Source organism: Microtus ochrogaster, chromosome 6 (assembly GCF_000317375.1).
Source record: "Microtus ochrogaster isolate Prairie Vole_2 chromosome 6, MicOch1.0, whole genome shotgun sequence".
Classification (NCBI taxonomy): Eukaryota; Metazoa; Chordata; class Mammalia; order Rodentia; family Cricetidae; genus Microtus; species Microtus ochrogaster.
In genome coordinates, this window is record NC_022013.1 from 24,296,106 (window position 1) to 24,311,840 (window position 15,735).

The following is a 15,735-nucleotide window of genomic DNA, read 5'->3' on the forward strand; positions in this document are numbered from 1 at the left end:
TCTCTCTCTCTCTGTCTCTCTCTCTCTGTCTCTCTCTCTCTCTGTCTCTCTCTCTCTCTGTCTCTCTCTCTGTCTCTCTGTCTCTGTCTCTGTCTCTCTCTCTCTCTCTCTCTCTCTCTCTCTCTCTCCTTTTTCCCCACCTTTCTCCACACTACATGAGAGAAGATTCTCATGTAGCTCAGGCTAGCCTCAAACTTGCTATATGGATTGACCTCGAGCTTCTGAACAGGGTCTCCCATCCTGACTTTACTGGAACTTGCTATGCAGACCAGGCTGGTCTTAAACTCACAGATATCCTCCTGCCTCTGCCTTCTGAGTGCTGGGATTAAAGGCAGGCAAAATTACGCCCAGCCTTTTATTTTATTTTATTTATTTATTTATGTTGTTATTGTTGTTTTGTTTTGTTTTTGAGACAGAGAACCTTAAATATGACCTGAACTTGTAACCCTCCTGCCTTAGCCTCCCTAGTTTTTGGGTCACAGGTGTGTATCGCCCCTGCTGGCTACATACTTATTGGGTTGGTTGTAACAACCGCTAGGTAGCTTAGCTACTTGTATACTTAGTATACAAGTGTAATCAGAATTAAGAATGAGAGAGAGAGGCACAGAGAAGCAGCTCTTGGTGTGTGCAAGGCTTCTTACGCTCACCGACTCCTTCAAGCCCAGTGAGATGGGGAACATTCTGACCACCTCCATGAACTCACTAGGAGACTGCTCCAGGTGAATCCTGGCTGTGGCACTGTTAGCTGTTCTCTCTATCAGCAAGCTTTGCAACTTCACTGCACATATTTTCTCATCTGCAAAATGGGTCAAAATAGTACCCGCCTTGCTGAGCTGCGAGAATTAAATGAAAGGAGTCCGCAAGGTTCTTAAAAGCCAAGCCTGTCCTGAGGAAAAGCTCACTACCTGGTTGGAGGGTCATTCATCCTTCAGCCTGGTTCTGCTTGGGCCTTCAGACCTTCCTAAGGGGGGTCTCAAAGGGGAAAGTAGGGGGAGGGGCTCACTTGCGCAGCATTATCTCAGAGGCGCCTTTGCTGAACATGCGGAAGCCCCCTCCCGGCTTCCTGATGATGGTGCTCATGGACTTGCGCACTGAGTTGAAGGTGTACACTTTGAAGAGCTTCTCCTCGGGCACCTCATTGCGAACTGCTTGGTAATCTTGCTTCAGATCTGTGACAAAGCCCAGCAGGGCACACTCTGTCTTGTTGCCTACCTGCCGGGGTAGGCCTCCCTCCTTTTCTGGAGGCTGAGAGAGAAAAGAAAAACAGAAACAAAAACAAGCATGGAACTAATGAGTATATATCTGGACCAGAAAGAGGACCTGGGCAGGCATACCTGTGCCACAGGGGAGGCAGCAGTTGTTTTTGTGACCCTGACTTACAGCCATAGAAGTATTGGGCTCTTATAGTTGCTCTATGGTAATGAGGTGTCTCACTGCTGTGGGTCTTATACCCTGTGAAGATTTGTCACTTGTATTGGCTTAATAAAATGCTGATTGGTCAGTAGCCAGGCTGGAAGTTTAGGTGGGGCAACCAGGAAGGAAGTATAGACAGGGTGACCAGAAGAGAAAAATTCTGGGAAGAGAGAAGGCTCAGTCTGAAATCATCACCCAGACACAGAGGAAGCAAGATGAGAATGCCTTGCTGATAAAAGGTACCAAGCCATGTGGCTAACACAGACAAGAATTATGGGTTAGTGTAAGATTTAAGAATTCGTTAATAAGAAAGCCTGAGCTAATAGGCCAACCAGTTTAAAATTAATGTAGGCCTCTGTGCGTTTCTTTGGGAATGAATGGCTGTAGGACCAGGTGGAACAGAAACCTCTGACAACACCTCACCCTTTGGAAGTCTTATTCAAATGTTCTCTCTCTGTTTCTGGAAAGTGAGTAATTAATTCTGGACAAGTGTAAGTCTGCAGTGGGCATGAGGTTCCTTCCTGGAGTCACTGCCATAGGTTTGTGATGAACACATTTGGCCAAGAGTAAGAAACAGAATGTGGAATGGCAGTCAGATGGAATATAATAAGGATGTGGTGATCTGAGTGGCAAAGGCTCCAAGAGGCTGATAGATTGGGACACTTGGTCCTCAGCTGGCAAAATCGTTGGGAAGGATTAGACGGGGAGGCCTTATTGGAGGAAGTGTGTCTCTAGGGGCTTTCAAAACCTGATATCATCCCCAGTGTGCTCTCTGCCTCCTGCATGTGGACTGAGATGTGAGCCTTCAGCTACTGCTCCCGTGCTATGCCTGCTGCCATGTTCCCTGCCATGGTAGCCATGGGCTCAAACCCTCAGAAACTGCAAGCCCCCAATAAACTCTTCTATAAGTTGCCTTGGTCATGGTATTTACCACAACCATAGAAAAGGAACTAGGACAGAAGAGTTTTCTCTGGCAAAACTAATATTGGCCCCCTGTCACCTATTCCAGGTCCCCAGGCAATAGGAAAGCTTACCAGAATCTTAGAAGTATAAGCACTGTTAATAGAAATGCCATTGACCATGAGGTCCAGAACCTTGGGTGGTAAGGCGTCAGGGCTCGGGATCTGGCGGTAATGAGTGTTCCCAATGTAAGCCTGTACCACTGTCATGCGGTTCATGGTCAGTGTTCCTGTCTTATCAGAGCAAATGGCTGTGGCGTTGCCCATTGTCTCACAAGCATCCAAGTGCCGTACCAAGTTGTTGTCCTTCATCATTTTCTACAAAAGAGAAGGGAAAGAAGTTGACAGAGGACCAGCAGAGCTCTCCAAAGCATCGGTCAAAGGCTAAGTCCAAGCTAACACTCCTCACTTTGTGCCCTAGCCCTACACAAAAAATGCATGGTACTGTTTGGTGAGGCTTTAAGATTCTACTGGTCTGATTAAACAACTAACTGAACAGTCATTTCCTAGAGCGAGAGACTTCCACCTAACGTGTATGAAGGACAGAAGAGCTTATTCTTTGACTGAGGGTGCATGAGTTCCTCCCTTTCCTTCCCTGTCTCACCTTCACAGAGTAGGCCAGCGAGATGGTGACAGCCAGTGGCAGGCCCTCAGGCACAGCCACGACCAAGACAGTGACACCGATGATGAAGAACTTGACGAAATACTGGATGTAGACGGGAGTACACTCAGGTAGCCATGCTCTGCGCTGTATCACGAAATTGTCAACCACAAAGTATAGAATCAAGATGATAACCGTGAGGGCAGACATGATCAGACCTGTCCAGGGCAACAAGGCACGTGAGCAGGGGTTAGCCGCTGTACCCTTTCAATGGTTTTTTTTTTTAAACTTTTTGTTTATTCTTTGTGTCTTTCATATTATGCCCCCGGATCCCACCCCCACCCCCAATAAAATTTAAGAGAAAAAAATTTAAAAAAAGAGAGAAAGGGAAAATGTCATCATGGAAGCTGCAGTGTGACACAGTGAGTCACACAGTAAACATTTATCCATCCATCTTTGCATGCAGGTGTTCACTGCAAAGAATCATTGCTCTGGTCCAAGGCCCCTATTCTCTGCTACACCATTAATGTTGGACCCTCACTGGGACTATCTCTGGACATCCTGTTGCTTGCTTGAGTCATGGAGATCCCGCAGCCCTGGGTCCACAGGATCAACCCCCTCCCCACCCCACCGTCTCAGCAGATCACAGATGGGGTAGATGTTGTGCTGGGCCATCACATAGCTCTGGGTAGCTACAGGGTTGGCCAGCCCACCAGCCTTCCCCTGTCTTCGCTCCCAGGGTGAGCTCTCCAGCTGGGCCCTGGCTAGTGATGAGCAAGGGGCGGGGCCAGTTCTCCCATTTTCACATCTTCAGGGGCGGTTCTCCCACACCTGCACCTTTAGGGCCAGCTCTACTGTGTTGTCCAGTTGAGATGAGGAGCCACTCTCCCGAGTGCTGCAACTGATGGGGGCAGGGACAGCTCTCCTGCTCTTAGGAACTTAGGGCCAGCTCTTCCATCTACCTCAGACATGGGTGGGCAGGGAGGGGAGGGCGTCTCTCTCCAGCCCATGTTACCACATGACAGATGAGTAATGGGGACGACTCTCCCACGCTCACAGCTTCAGGGCTGGCTCACCTACACCTTCACTGACAGGGCCAACTTTACTGTGCTGCCCAGGCGAGGTACAGGGTCTACTTTCCCCAGTGCTGGAGCTGTTAAGGGGGAGGGTCAGCTTGCCTGTTTGTTGTGGGGAAATAAAGGGGTGCATCTGCTCCCCCACCACCACAACCACATGACAGACAAGTAGTGGGGACAGCTCTCCCATGTTCACGACTTCAGGGCTGGTTCACCCACATCTCCACCAACAGGGTTGGCTCTACTGTGCTGCCCAGTTAAGGTGCAGGGCCTGCTCTTCCAAGTATTACAGCTGGTGCTTCTATAGTTTTTAAAATCATAGATTTAAAAAGTTATATTAAAATCTTATCCCCACTCTCTGTTGCTTGTGGACAATGATAGAGGTTGTGGGTTGTGTGTGTGTGTGTGTGTTAACAAAACTAAGGCTCTAAAACAGTGGTTCCAGGATATACATGCTGTTCTCAGCATGCCACCAACCTGACTCATACCCTTGGATTAGTTGTTAAGCCTCTATGGGTTGAGTTCCTACTTTAAATTCTTCATTCATAAACAAGAGGTGGCATACACCTATAATCTTGGCTCTTGGGAAACTGAGACAGGAAAATCATGAGGTCAGGTCAGCTTGATCTACAAAAATCTCCCAAACCCAACCAAACAAAAAAGGGGAGTAGAGCTTGCTAGTGGACTTCCTCCTAAAAGACGTTGCTTATTACAAGGCCAAATCCTACAGCCTGAAGGGATCAGGTGACACATCATCGCAGAGACCTAGCTCCTACCCCACCCCGGGCAGGGAATGGAGAAGCAGACTGTGCTGTGACTCGAGCGCGCTCAGTTATGGCACCTGGCTCTTCATCATGCATGCTACAATGAACTGTTGCATAGTGTCAAATTTCCTGCCATGACCTCTAAACTTGGAAGATTGCCTTTTTTCCTTTGTTCAGAGATTCTGTCTAAAGCTCTTTCTCTCTCTGGATCATGGCCTTGAGGCCCTTTCTCCTAATAAACTGCACTTCTAAAGGGACTGAGGATCAGCTACAGGTGAGGCCTGGCCACCACTTTATTAGCACCCCTGATACATTAACAAGGTGGCCGTGATCGCATGCCATGGTTTCCCGAGCAGCAAATGCAACTGTCCACTTAGCGGTGTTCTGACTTTGACACTCCCGCCACTGCTCTGTGCATGTCCCACGCCCTGGTCACAGGATGTCCTCACAGGGCTAGTGTCTCACCTACACGACTTTTCCTAGCGTAGCTCATCAAGAAGACGACAATGGCAGCAACAACTTACACAGTGCCTGCCACAGACCAGCCAAGCCTTCATAACCACTTCACAACAGCCCTAGGACATAGATTACTATGATCGCTCCTGTTTCAAAGAAGACAAAGCCAGGGGCCAGTGAAGGGAGCTTCTGATCTAGCGCACTGGTAGGGCGGCCAGCCTGATTTGCCCGAGACTCAATTTTTGGAACCTATGGTGAGAAAACTGAGAAAGTTTCAAGCACCTGGGATAGTCGGGGGGTGGGGACCAGTGGCTATCCTGGGGGCTAAGGATCAATATGTGCCCACAAGTGGCACAGCATTTGGGAAACAACACTTTCCTGCTGTCTTCTGGATAAGGGGAGCAGCAGGAAGGGGGACAAAAGGATGACTCCTTTGTGCAGTGTCCCTCAAGGTCTGGTCCTCAGGCTTCTGCTAACCATACTCAGCATGCTTCTCTGGGCACAGATCTCCAGAGGTCCTTGCCAAAGTGCAGGCTACCTTCAGAAAGTCCATGGCAGAGCCCAAGAGTCTGCAAGAATCTGTGATAGACACAACAGCAGCCACCGTCTGCTGCTGCGTAGCTGCATTTTAAACATTCGCTAACCACATGTGTCCAGTAGCTGTCTTACTGGACAGCACCAAGTGAGAGCATTTCAAGTATTCCAGAAAGTTCTGGTGGGGATTATGGACCTAGCCAATGTGTTTCAATCCAGCACTTAGCTCATTCTGACTGCCACCCTAGCTTTAGGACCCTTCTTCTAAATAGTCTCTCTAACAGGTCTTCCTTGTTCTCCAGTCTTTACTGTGTATTTATTGCTCCATGCTGGGCCACAAGATTCTACCACCATGGGGATTATGGGACAGGTGAGAGTTCTTAACTTCCTTCTTGCTAGCGTGACCTTCCCCTGCTGTTTGGATGAGAGAGCGCTCGAGGCTATTAATCTTTGTACATAGGAGGAAAGACCTCTCCCAAAGCACAAGGAATGGCCAGAGATACAACTATCTAGACCCCAGGAGCCACCCCGAAGTGCCAGTGTCTTTCTGCCAGTCCTGCTTGGTGTAATGGGAAGACGATTGGAGTGGCTGGCACACAGGGCAGGTCTTCCTATCTACAAGGGGAGGCAGGCCTAGCTACTCACCCGCCTTCCCGATCTGCACGGCCAGGCGCGTGAGCTTGCCCTGCAGCACTGACTTCTCCTTCTTGGGCGCCTTGAGTATCTTCTTCTCCTTTTCCTCGCTGTCGATGCCCTCCTGGCTGTTGAGTGGCTGGATTTCCAAGGCCACTCCATCTTGGGTCTTTGCTAGGGTAGACACACGAATGGAACAGGTGAGCGGCAAGAATGTCATAGTAAGTGGCAGGCAGGTGGAAGGTAAGATGTCTCTCGGGCCCCTGACCTCGGTTCTGACCATTCCTGACTAGTGCCAGACTCCACCCACTTGGGCCTTTGGGGCAAATCTAACAACTGGAGATTGAGGATGCCTTTCGGGTCTGGATTTCTTCTTCATGACAACTTGCTGGCACCCCTCGGAGTCATGTGCCAGGTTTATAACAACAAGGGGATTAAGCACACCACTAAGGCCATCACCAAAAGCATCCTTTCTGGAACTCAGAGCTTAGAACAGTGAAGGTTTACTGTAGAGAGGGACCAAAGGGAAAGAAAGCCTAGTAGATGTTAGCATATAAGGGTCCTAGCCTATTCTGTTAAGAGTCCCCCTCCTCCCAATCAGGGAAGAAACACAGACCCTCCCCTCAAGACCAAAGCAATTCTTCAACTGCTTCTTACATAAGTTGAAGGACAAAGGAATGAAGTGGGCAACACAGCAGGACCTGAGCTGAGTATTCTGGGGTAAGAAAAGAAGCTGCCTAAAGACTTAGAATGAGGGGAAAGAGAGAGATGCACAGACAGGAAACCCATTTATTTCCCTTTCAGAAGAAGAATAAAGAGACTTGAAATCCAAGTTTTTTCTGCTTAAGTCCTGGTGCTCTGCTATGGTGCCTTTATTTCTAAAGAGTACTGTGATGTGTGTAACAAGGATTAAAAAAAAAAAACAACTTTAGGAACTATGTCAAGACTACTTGCTGGTCCCCAACATTCCTCCAACATCACCGCTTGCTTAGGAAGTCCCTCTTGAGATACAGTCTTTCCTGTCTGATGCACAAACAAGACAGAGATGGGATGTAGACACAGCCACCAAGAGAAACACAAACCATATCGGGAGGAACAAAACAGACTGTGGCGAGAACAAAGAAAGAAGTGGGCAGAGAGGCAGAGAGAAAAGTCTCTCTCCAGAGCCTCTGAGCAGACGAGCAGAGAAGAAAAACAGACCAGAAGACACCGGTGAGCCAGCTAGCAGAGGAGGGTGCAGGAACTGCCCGGCCAATGTCCTCCACCACGACTTCCAGCCCAGAAACTGCCGGTGTGGACAGTGAAGAAGAGCTCAGCACTCTGGGAAGAACAGATCCGTGTCCCACACCCGGAGAATTCTGGACATGTGCTTCCTCAAGCCAACAGCAGAGGGTGCTGCTGTCCTGCCTTGAGCCCACCCCCGGGTCTCTGCACCGTCCTCAGGATAAGGCCCTGGGCCACAGCAGCAGGTAACAGATTATGGAGAGGGAGGGAGACAGATGGCCTGGGAAGGTCTGGTTTGCGCGTGGGCAGATAGAGATGGCATATGAGTGGGTGGAGAGGTTACCTTTGTTGCGATTTTCAGAGACTCCTTGTTTTTTACCTGTTTGAACAAGAAAGAAAAAAGTGGGGTGGAGACCCAAAGTGACCACCAGTAAGAGATGATCAGATCTGCGTTTTGCTGGTTCTCTCCCAGCACAGAAGGCCCACAGCGAAGGAGGTGGCTGTAGGGCAGGGAGATACACATGAAGGAAGCTTACGTTCATTCATCCTTCCTATGGGTTCTAAGAAATCCTTGGATTGGACTGGAGCTGAGTGTTCAGACAAGGGCACACATGGTCACGCCTGAGCTTCTCCTGCTGCTAGGCTTGAGTCAAAACTCTTGAGAAAATTGGGGTGGGAGTTGGGAAGAGAGAGGCAGGAAATGTTTGGCTTGTGGAAAGGCCCTAAAAGGCGTCCCTTGGTCAATGCAATAGCACCAGGCAGGCTTCCTAAGTGTTCGTCTGAGAGCAGTTGTGGAAATGAATAGTTGGGTTCTGAGAGATGGTTCCTTATTCATAAACTGCTCTCTGCTAAGAACCTAAGATGATCCTTGGCCAAGTGGTAGAAACTGTTCTCTCCCCACAGCTCAGAAAAAGGTACGAATTTGGCATTAGCATCTGGTCTCTTTTTCCTGTTATTCCTCTGGGAACAAATGAGTGACCAAGACTAGTCTAACTGCTTCTCGGGTCCCATTCTTCCAACTGTGCTTCTCTTCTGAGAGAGTTTCAGCGGGATCCAGGTTTTCTTCAACTCGCTTTCCTTTTAGCTGTGATGGTTGATACTACTTAACTCATGAGGAAGAGAGGAAGGGGAGCGGAGGAGGACAATGGACACTCTGGCTGGAGCACCTTCCAGTCACCTAGTGTAGGGCTAACTCAGCCCTCACAACCTACCAAAGATACAGGAATTCAGGTTCAAATAAAACATGGCTGGAGGGCTTTGAGCCAGGATTTGGTGGTTTTTATCAGAGCACCCCAGAGACGTAGGTCAATGTGTGTGTGTGTGTGTGTGTGTGTGTGTGTGTGTGTGTGTGTGTGCGCACATATATCTATACACCATGTGTGTGCCTGGTGTCCACACAGGCCAGAAGAGGGTATAGGATCCCCTGGAACTGGAGTTATAGGTGGTTATTAGGAGCTGCATGGGTATTGAAAACCAAACCCACATCCTTTGCAAGAATAGCAAGTGCAACCAGGAGGTGGTTGCACATTCCTTTAATCCCAGATTTCGGGAGGTAGAGGCATGTGGATCTCTGTGAGTTCGAGGCCAGCCTGGTCTACAAAGTGAGTTCCAGAACAGTCAGGACTACACAGAGATACCCTGTCTCACAAAACAAAACAAAACAAACAAACAAACAAACAAACAAAAAGAGTAGCAAGTGCTCTTCAACCACTGAACCATCTCTCCAGCCCCAAAAGTGACATCTGCACCTTGGCGAGGAGCTTGGGTATCTGTCGCTTCACCCCAGTAGGCTTTTCTAACGGGTTTTTCATCTGGATCTGCTCTCTGACCCTCATTTCATTCACAGAGATGAAGGAGAATCTCACTCTCACTCGGCATGCCCCTTACCTTTCTTCTTCTTATCCTCCTCCTCCTCCTCCTCCTCACTGGCCCCTAAGAGGGTGAAGATGATTCCAGTCTGGGAGTTGATCCCCACGGCAGTCACCACCATCCGGCCAGAACCTTCCATCACGTGAGTCCCTATCAAAGGGACGGGAGAAGACAGAGATGAGTGCTGTTTGATATTCTCAGCTGCGATTCGGTACAAAATACAAACTTAAAGGCACAGTGATCCCTTTTCTTTATGGGCAGTACTCTGATTAGAAGGCAATAAGAGAAAGCCAAGAGATGAACCAGTTTAAACCAGACCAAGGAAACAGAGGTCCTTCAAGGCTGATGTATTAACTTTGTGCCATCTTCCCAAATAGCAGGGCTCCTAAAACACTCACTTTATGAAAAATTTCTTTCAGGCTCCTAAAACACTCACTTTATGAAAAATTTCTTTCAGGTTACTGACATTCCTGTATCAGGACTAGGCTGTAGTGTTATTTTATTTGTGCTAGAACAAATAAAGCTTGGCCGGGCGGTGGTGGCGCACGGCTTTAATCCCAGCACTTGGGAGGCGGATCTCTGTGAGTTCAAGGCCAGCCTGGTCTACAAGAGCTAGTTCCAGGACAGGAACCAAAAAAGCCATGGAGAAACCCTGTCTCGAAAATCAAATCAATCAATCAATCAATCAATCAATCAATCAATCAATCAATCAATCTTGCCTGAGGATCAGAGTGTGGATGAGCCACTAGTTAGCCATAGAGGCCAGGCAGTGGTGCCACGCACCTTTAATCCCAGCACTTGGGAGGCAGAGGCAGACAGATCTCTGTGAGTTCAAGGCCACCCTGGATTACACAAGATTGGTCCAGTCTAAAAGAGAAACAGAGACAGGTGGTGACAGCTCACTCCTTTAATCCTAGTACTTGGGAGTCACATGCCTTTAATCCCAGCACTAGGGAGTTGGGGACAGGAAGGAATGGCTGGGCAGAGAGAAGAATATAAGGAGGGAGGAGGCAGGAGCTAAGGCATTCAGTCTGAGGACTTGAAGAGACAGGATACCCCTGAGGATTTCATAGAGATAAGAACTAATGCTGGCTGCTCGGCTTCTCTTCTCTAGCCTTTCAGCTTTCACCCTCTAATATCTGACCCCCGGGTTTTTATTATTAAGACCAATTAGAATTCGTGTTACATTACCCAAATGTTTCTACTCCATCTGAACCCAAGAGATGAAGAAAGGATGGAGCATTCCGAGCATTCCCTCTACTCAGAGGGAATAGGGAACAGAACCCGTGAACTGGCTATCTGGGGGCCATGGAATGAGAACCTGGGCAAGCAGAGGCTATACCTGAGAGCAACATGGGATCTTTGTCCAGAGATTTCTTGACATGATCTGATTCTCCAGTCAGAGAGCTCTCATCAATCTTCAGGTCATTCCCCTGGATTAGGATTCCATCTGCAGGCAGCAGGTCACCTAGTGCATAAGGGGAAGAGTCACACGGAGGCCAAGCAGGTAAGAGCCAGCATCTCCACGCCACCTCGGGGCTGCTCTCCTGGTAAAATCTACAGGGCTATGGCCCCGTGAGAAGCCCAAGAACATCTAATTCTAGAGCTGGGTGGGGTTCAATGGCAGAGGGCCCACCTACACTGCAAATGGCACTGGGCTTGATCTTAGGATCACATATAGCTCCAACTGCCACCTTCCTGAGGCCTAACTATTATATACCTTGACTCCTAAATCATAGAGAACACAAGTATGACAATCTCTTAGAAGAGTTGGCTATGGCTTTCTCCAGAATTTCTTCCCACAACCTCCTTAAATTCTACTGACAAGTTACCACACGCTGAGGGTTTATTTGGGGGAGGTTCAGAAACTCCTAGCCCCTCATGTCAATGGACGTGCTCCTCACATGTGTGTTTCCATGGTGTTCTTACCGTATTTGATCTGGGCAATATCTCCCACCACAATCTCAGCCACGGGGAGTTGGATGAGCTGGCCATTGCGGATAATACAGAATTTCTGCTCGAGCTCAATGCGGCTCTGCAGCCCCCGGAACTGCTTCTCCTTGCTCCAGTCATTGAAGGCCGTCACTAACACCACAATGATCACTGAGGTAAGGATGGCCGCACCCTCAATCCAGCCGGTTTCCGCTTCTTCCTCTTCATCTGGGCTACCTGAAGCCTGACCACATACTATCCAGGAATGAGAGAAAGAGTCATTGAACCTCTACAAGATAGAAGGTCAAGGGAAGAGAGCAGTAGAAAAATAACACTCTGAAGTGAAGGGCTGCTCTCCAAGGAAATCAGAGGGTAGCAGAATGGATTCCCATCTCATCATCACTAGATCTATTTGTGTTCATTACCAAACGGCACAAAATATGCCAATGCAAAGCATGCAAAGTGTAGTTGGGGCTCACTGATATTTCCCATAATGCAAAGCACTATGGTCAGGACACACTGAGATGCAGAGGTAAGGACACAGGATGGGTGGCGTTCTGAGTGAGGATGTGGTAGGGGAAGGGGAACAGTTAAGAGAATGGCTTACTAGCTCCTGGCCGTTCTCCTTTGCAGAGCATTCTGGACAACAGGAACACTGTATACTACAACCTGTCAGCCACCAGTACTAAGTACAGTTGCTGGGTAACAGGAACACCCACCATGTACTACAACCTGTCAGCCACCGGTACTAAGTATGGCTGGTGCCGTGGAATGGATCCAGGTCAGCCACATGGGGCCGCTTAGACACTCACTTTCATTATCTCCGCCAGGGGGTCGATAGAAGGACAGGACCAGGGAGATGATGGCTGCAATCTCCAGGATGATGAGAGTGACATCCTGCAGGGCTTCCCACACTAATTCTAAGAAAGTCTTGGGCCTTTTTGGAGGTATCAAGTTCTGTCCAAAAACAAGTCTACGCTTCTCCAGATCTAAAGGGTTCCCAGATAGACCTGAGAAGGAGACCAGAAAGAGAAAAGGGGGTGAGAGGTGATATCAGAAGTCAAGTTAAAGGTCTAATTATTTATTTACTTATTTTTATCTATCTATCTATCTATCTGTCTATCTATCTATCTATCTATCTATCTATCTATCTATCTATCTATCTATCTATCTATCTGTCTGTCTGTATATGCGTCTCTCTGGGAAAGTATATGCTATGTATGTATGTATGTGTGCCTGTAGAAACTAGAGGGGGCAGCATCAGATCTCCTGTGAGCTCCCTAACATGGGTGCTGCCACCACAATACAGGTTTATCTAGTGACTGAGCAGCAAGACTATCATGGCTAAACCCTCGGATACCATAGGAAATGCAAAGGCCAGAACCTAGCATAAGGAAAGAACTCCTGATCAGCAAAGGTGGATCTTTGCTGAAAACAACTGGAAGATGTTTACACCTCGATACAATATTCCAAAGGAGCCAACACTGGATCTTGTGTTGAGACTTTGTGGTGCCAAGAAAGGGGGGGTGTCTAAAATGACCCTCAAGAAGCAGAGGAGGAAAAGGTTAAATAGACCAACGTGAAATACTATGGAGTGTATGAAAATGTCAAAATGAGCCGCCTTCCAGAGGGCCCTTTAGAGGCATTTTAGTGTCAGTGCGCCATGGAATGTCTGACTTACAAACCAGAAGACATGAACGAAAAAAACAAATAAAAATAAAAAGACCTCTGTTCAGTTATGAGACCCGGAATGGGGGTGCAGTGGGAATATGGCCAATCACCCTGGTTTGCTCAGCACTCCAGGACTATGGAACATTTAAAGGTTTAAAAACGAGCAAAGGGTGACAAGATGGCTTCAGCATGGGGCTTTTGCTTCCATGACCAGGCTAAGTAGATTTCTTTTCCTCAGGGGCTGTGCCCCAGGCTTTAGCTCTAAGAACAGAAGCTCTGGAATGTTCTTGGGATGCACAGGACCCTTCTCTCACAGGACCATGCAGATGCTGGTGATGACCTGAACAAGCTGGCTCACACGTGAGGGCCAAAAGAACCAGCCACTTGTTCCAGGCCACGCAAGGTGGAGACAGAGGCTACCCATGTGTCTTCATCCCACGTTGCAGGAGCTATACATCACTGAAGTAGAATCTTCAAGACGAAGTAGTCTTAGGTGCGTCATCCCTGCTGTTCTGTCTTACCAGGACCTCCAACAAAAGTGTGGCTGTTTTACTTACTGCTAAGTACTTGGTATGAACTAGACACAGTATTCCAGTTCAGGCTGAATAAGAACCAAGCAAAGCCATGAAGTTTCCAGGTATTACAAGGTTCTTGACAGCCAGCATTTTCCTCACTAAACCAGAACATGTAGCCCGCCCACACATACTCCTAGGGTGGAGGTGGGGAGGCAGAATTATACTCCATAGCTTCCCACAAATTTTGGCCCCTCTTCTGGACCCTAGAGAGGTCCCAGGTAGAGGGAAGCCTTACACAGCTGTGAAGAGCAGTCTGCATTCATTAAATTCTTTACATAGTGCAGCAAATTACTTTTTTTTTTCTTTCTGTTTTGGCTTTGGCACTGGATGCTGTTGGCTGCCTGTTTGGTGGGTTCCCCACAGGTAGGGCAGAGCAATCTTTGTCTTGAAAACAGGTCAGCAGCTGTGGAAGCTCAGTCTCAGGGGCAGAGGATACGACACTGAGCTTCACATAAAGCAAAAAAAAAATGTGTGTGCCTGGGAGAAAGCAAGGACAGCATGGAGTCCAGGATGTCAGGGACTCCACACTTGGTCATCACTTCCAATGATGAGGTGAGGGATCGGCACTGTGTGAGGGAGAACGTTCTTCTTTTCCACTGAACAGCACAGAGCACTGTGACCGGAGGAAGGAAGGGGCTAAGCTTTAGGAAGACCTCAAGGCAGAAAAAGATCTTGAAAATGGGCAAACACCACACAGCGAACAGAGCCTGCAGGGTGGGAGGTGGCTACCATTTCCCCAAGCTCACTCCAGCAGCCAGAGAGGAGAGCCCTCTGGCTCTGAGAGGGAGGAGTCGGAAACAGGTTGGAGGTAGAGCTGGGCAAAAGGGATGATTTCACATCACCCTGTTCACCCTGTGCAGTGAGAGGCTGGAGGGCAAGGAGGCAAGGGGCAGGGAACTGTCTGGGGACATGGTGCCTGAGACTGTAATCCAGGGCACCATCACTCAGCATTAAGGTCCCTCAGTCCAGCTGAGCAGCCAGTTGGGCTCCACAGGGGAGCAAGGCTGGGTTCAAAGCACTAGAAGCCAAGTTTCTTCTCAGCCTCCTCTGCCTGTCCTGCCCTGGGGAAGTCAGGTTCCCAGTCAGGAAGGCAGGGAAGGGCCTGGGAAAAGGTGTTCTGGGCAGGGCATCTGGATCCCCAGGCAGGCAGGGGCAGGGTGGCCGGGAGGCAGGGCTTGTTGGTCCTTTGCCCTAGGGGACCAGAGAGGGCAGAGCTGTGCCAGCTCCGGATTATTGCCCTGGATGAACAGACCGGCTCCAGGGAGACAGAAGTTCTGTCTTTGCTAATCTACTCAGGGTGTTTGGCAAAGATGTGGATTCACAACTCCCAGGGAGGAAATGTCCTTTCTTTCTTTGGTAAGCGTCCCCCGCGTATTGTGAGGGTGACCAAGGAGTTAAAGATCAGAGCCAGGTGTGGTGACTCAGGCCTGTATTCCCAGCATTCAAGGGCTAAAGCAGGAGGGTGGTGGCAAGATCAAGGTCATCCTGGACCACGGGTCAGCCTGTGCTATAGAACGGCATCTTTAAAAACCTAAGGAGCTACTAAAGATCACTTTAAGGGACACCTCGCTAACCAACACTCTTCCCAAAGTGAGTCTGCCTGAGCAACCTCCCTCAGTGTGCAGAGGCAGGGTGACCACTTACCCTGCCTGGCTCTCATATTAATACCTAAAGATCACTGTGTGCGCTCTCTCTCCCCTCCACCCTTGCTCTCCTGTTCTCAGTCGGCTCCACAAAGATCTATTTAAATATGGAAGGCAGTGTATGCTACTCATCTTCTCAAACCTGTGTGACTTTTCCATGGAGTGAACCTGGGCACTAAGACCCTTGGTGGCCTCCAAGGCCACTTAGGGGCCTCTGGCATTTATCTCTTCCTATTTCCCAGTCTTCCTTGAGCTCAACATCCCTTCCTTTACTCTCTGATCCTACCCCTCATCCCCACTCTCTGAACCTACCCCCATCCCCACTCTCTGAACCTACCCCCATCCCTACTCTCTGAACCTACCCCCATCCCCACTTCCTGAACCT

General features: G+C 48.8%; 1 protein-coding gene across 4 annotated transcripts in view; it reads right to left on the reverse strand.

Annotated features, from left to right (window-relative positions):
* Window positions 1-15,735, reverse strand: part of Atp2b4 (ATPase plasma membrane Ca2+ transporting 4) — a 105,985-nt gene that overhangs the window by 30,597 nt on the left and 59,653 nt on the right. For 2 of the 4 annotated variants that reach the window (XM_013346741.2, XM_013346742.2), the window contains exons 3-11: window positions 12,274-12,471; window positions 11,459-11,716; window positions 10,872-10,997; window positions 9,548-9,679; window positions 8,004-8,039; window positions 6,449-6,610; window positions 2,977-3,191; window positions 2,448-2,690; window positions 1,004-1,245 (exon numbers count right to left, since the gene is read on the reverse strand). In XM_013346741.2, the coding sequence (XP_013202195.1) occupies window positions 1,004-1,245; window positions 2,448-2,690; window positions 2,977-3,191; window positions 6,449-6,610; window positions 8,004-8,039; window positions 9,548-9,679; window positions 10,872-10,997; window positions 11,459-11,716; window positions 12,274-12,471 (1,612 nt within the window). The remainder of the gene's footprint in view (window positions 1-1,003; window positions 1,246-2,447; window positions 2,691-2,976; window positions 3,192-6,448; window positions 6,611-8,003; window positions 8,040-9,547; window positions 9,680-10,871; window positions 10,998-11,458; window positions 11,717-12,273; window positions 12,472-15,735) is intronic. The other 2 variants (XM_026779808.1, XM_026779809.1) reach the window with 1 other exon arrangement.